The sequence below is a fragment of the Agrilus planipennis genome, unplaced genomic scaffold (assembly GCF_000699045.2).
Source record: "Agrilus planipennis isolate EAB-ADULT unplaced genomic scaffold, Apla_2.0 scaffold84, whole genome shotgun sequence".
Taxonomy (NCBI): Eukaryota; Metazoa; Arthropoda; class Insecta; order Coleoptera; family Buprestidae; genus Agrilus; species Agrilus planipennis.
Genome location: NW_020439025.1, coordinates 527188 through 530800, shown reverse-complemented (window position 1 = coordinate 530800; position 3613 = coordinate 527188). Strand labels below are relative to the sequence as shown.

Here is a 3613-nt window from a genome sequence, read left to right as displayed (position 1 = left end):
TCCCTTAATTACCTTACCTAAAATTCTATACTGTTCAACCTCTTCAATTCTTCGTATTTCTGTAAGCTCGTGTCTTCAACCCCTATTGCCAGTCTTTGTCTATCTTGAGTATTCTATCTCTTTTTACTAACATTTTCCAACTATAAATACTCCTAACATCCCTATCAGAAATTAATTCATCTGTGTCTCTACATTCAACCGTCTCGTTAGTAAGTCTCTTTTCCTGTTATAAATTGTTATTATTATCATTGCTATTGTTGTTGTCTTTGTTATTGTTATTATTATTGTTGTTGTTATTTCTTTGTGTGTTTCGGCTGTTGTGTTTTATTTTTACCATCTGTTTGTTTTGTTGTTTAATTTGTTGTTGGCATAAAATTTTGGTTAATTGTTTAAATAGTGTTTTTCTTTAATTATTTTTTAATAATTATACTAAAGACACTAAAGATATTATTTTAGATGTTATGAATAAAGGATGATTAAACGATTTATAGTTTTATGGTACTCTACCCATGGAGTACCAGGTTGCGCGTTTGGAAGTTGGTGATCGAAGTTAAGGGAAGCCGTTGTTCAGATTTAAAAGGAGAAGGTTGTCCGAGGATCGCGTTTGTTTCTTGTAAATATCAGCTCGTAAATAGTTGTAAATAAATAAGAAAAAAGGACACTACGATTTTCAGTAACGTCTGTACTATCAAATTAAATCCCTACAATAGCAAAATCAATATTGGCCAACTCTGACGCTTCCTGATGGAAAAACTAGCCTTAGGATCGAAAGACGTCCCTTTGTAACACTACCCAGGGACATCCCCTCTATTCGTTTCTGCATTAATCTCAAATGACATATACAAGGGTAACTTTACACTGGTGTGGTTGTTTTTCTTTGAACGTTAGCAATTTCTAAATGAAGAAAAGTAATTTTAAGATAAATAAATTATATTTTAACGTCTAATTAACTACTTCAGTGGTATCAGCAATGGTTTTCCAAAGACCCTGTAAACAGCTTGATTGTGACTAATATAACTTAATAACAGTTCCCTGAATAGCTTGTTTCAATTACAATGATGTTGAAGAGGCCACTTATTTGAGATGATTAATAGCATGTATACAACACTTTAGCTAAATAATGATTTAAGTAGGTACTTACACTTTGCTGATGTGGCATTCAACAGTAACAATATTAACATCACAACTGTTACAACTGAAGAATAACAATAATAAAGTGGATTTGACCGCATACCATCCATGATCGCACGCAGACTGAAACATATCGGAACACTTTGTGTCACAACTTTCTCTAAACGGTTTTAATTACAAATTTATGATAATTGTACAGAGCAGCGCGAGCAAAAACTTTTTCTTCGGGCTATTCGCGTGGCACTTTCCATTACTTTTTTGCCAGATGCTACCTACTCTGTCCGTCTGTTTGTTACCTAGTATTTGCAAATACTTATCCGATATCCGAGTCTCATGTTTTGCCACTTTCTAAACACAAAAGAAGGAACTTGTCAAATAGACCCAACTAGCTGCAATTAATCAAGTATTGTTATATATAAATAGAAATTCGACAAATTTGCTTTCAAATCAAATAATATACATTTCAGACTTATCTGGTAATGAATTAATCTTAATTTTTAGGACTTTAAATCAAACACAGACACAGGTGGACCGATCTCGATTGATGCTCACGTACCCATACATCTAACAAGTCAATTGAAAAATCCCCGGCCTAAAATAGTAAAACACATTTTTTTTGCAAAATTCGTTTTTTTTATTCAACATAATTCCCTTCAAGGGTGATACATTGATTATAGCGATCCTCCAACTTTTCGATACCATTTTTGTAGTACGATTTGTCCTTTGTTTCAAAATAGGCCTCAGTTTCGGCGATCACCTCTTCATTCGACGAAAATTTTTTCCCAACGAGCATTCTTTTGAGATCTGAGAACAGGAAGTAGTCGCTGGGGGCCAGATCTGGAGAATACGGTGGATGCGGAAGCAATTCTTAGCCCAATTCATGAATTTTTGCCATCGTTTTCACTGACTTGTGAGACGGTGCATTGTCTTGGTGAAGCAGGACTTTCTTTTTCTGCAAATGCGGTCGTTTCTCGGCGATTTCGTCCTTCAAACGGTCCAATAACGCTATGTAATAGTCGCTGTTGATGGTCCTTCCTTTTTCAAGGTAGTCAATGAAAATTATTCCACGCGCATCCCAAAATACAGACGCCATAACCTTGCCAGCCGACTGTTGCGTTTTTGCACGCTTTGGAGCGGGTTCATCGTGTGCAGTCCACTCCGATGACTGTCGATTGGACTTCGGAGTGAAATGATGGAGCCATGTTTCATCCATTGTCACATATCGACGCAAAAACTCGGGTTTATTACGCGTGATCATCTTCAAACACTGCTCTGAATCATCAACTCGTCGTTGTTTTTGGTCAAAAGTGAGCTCGCGCGGCACCCACTTTGCACAGAGCTTTCTCATACCCAAATATTCGTGAATGATGTGATGTATACGTTCCGTTGATATCTGTAGAGTGTCTGCTATTTCATTCAATTTCAATTTACGGTCATTCAAAATCATTTTGTGGATTTTTTTAATGTTTTCGTCCGTAACAGCCTCTTTTGGGCGTCCACTGCGTTCACCGTCTTCGGTGCTCATTTCACCACGTCTAAACTTAGCATACCAATCCTTGATGGTTGATTTTCCTGGGGCAGTGTCCGGAAATTCGTTATCAAGCCAAGTTTTTGCTTCAACTGTATTTTTTCCTTCAAAAAGCAATATTTTATCAACATGCGAAATTCCTTTTTATCCATTTTTTTCACAATAACAAAAGTTGCTTCACTAAAAATGCTATAATTCACAAACTAATGATCCGACAGCCGTCAAATTTATAGACGCGTCTTTTGAAGGTTAGGACTAACTGAAAATCATATGGATTTAGTTCTGGTGCCGCCATCTATGTGTCAGGCCGGGGACTTTTCAATTGACCCTAGTACATGTTATTGCCGAAAATATGTTCTATTTCCGAACATGCTTAAGCTGATTTATACTTTACTGGAACTGAAAATTCTACAAGCGTTCCTATCTATGTGAGATGAGTAGGCCTAATTTTTGTCAATGCATCGCTTAAAGAAGTAACCAATCTTTACCACTTTGATGGAAAATAGTCAAAACCAGAAAAGTTCAATCACTTAATGTGGTGATTGATTACCCATATAAATGGAATGTAAGTAGTAACTAATTGTAGTTGCTGGCGTATTTTCGTCGTAGGTGTGAAAATCGTCGTAATTCCATTATTCTCTAGTAACACAGAAATCAATAAGCACGCCTAAGATCCCACATTATCCATTCAGCCACCGATCACACATTATGAAGCACTGAAGGTGCCATCTATTAAGCATGACGAAACGTCTGCAGTTAGAACTCAACCACGGCAGAAAAGCCCAGAAGCTCTTCATCATCAATTAGAAATGAGGACGATTCGTTAATCAATAGGTCTCACCCTCCTGAACAAGGTACCAAAAATATATGTACGTGGAAACATATACTTTTTTAAACTTTTGGGTGTTTCATTCCTACCAGCCACCAATGCTGGAGGATGGACAGTCCCTCCAG

At 36.8% G+C, this 3613-nt stretch overlaps 1 protein-coding gene across 3 annotated transcripts in view; it reads right to left on the bottom strand.

Moving 5' to 3' along the window:
* The window catches only part of LOC108734891, a 70799-nt gene extending 69591 nt beyond the window's left edge, over positions 1 to 1208 (bottom strand). For all 3 annotated transcript variants that reach the window (XR_001937468.1, XM_018466649.1, XM_018466651.1), the window contains exon 1: positions 1142 to 1208. Coding sequence is in view for 2 of the 3 variants with exons in the window: in XM_018466649.1 (XP_018322151.1) it covers positions 1142 to 1181 (40 nt within the window). In the remaining variant the exon portion in view is untranslated. The remainder of the gene's footprint in view (positions 1 to 1141) is intronic.
* Positions 1209 to 3613: the final 2405 nt, after the last annotated feature.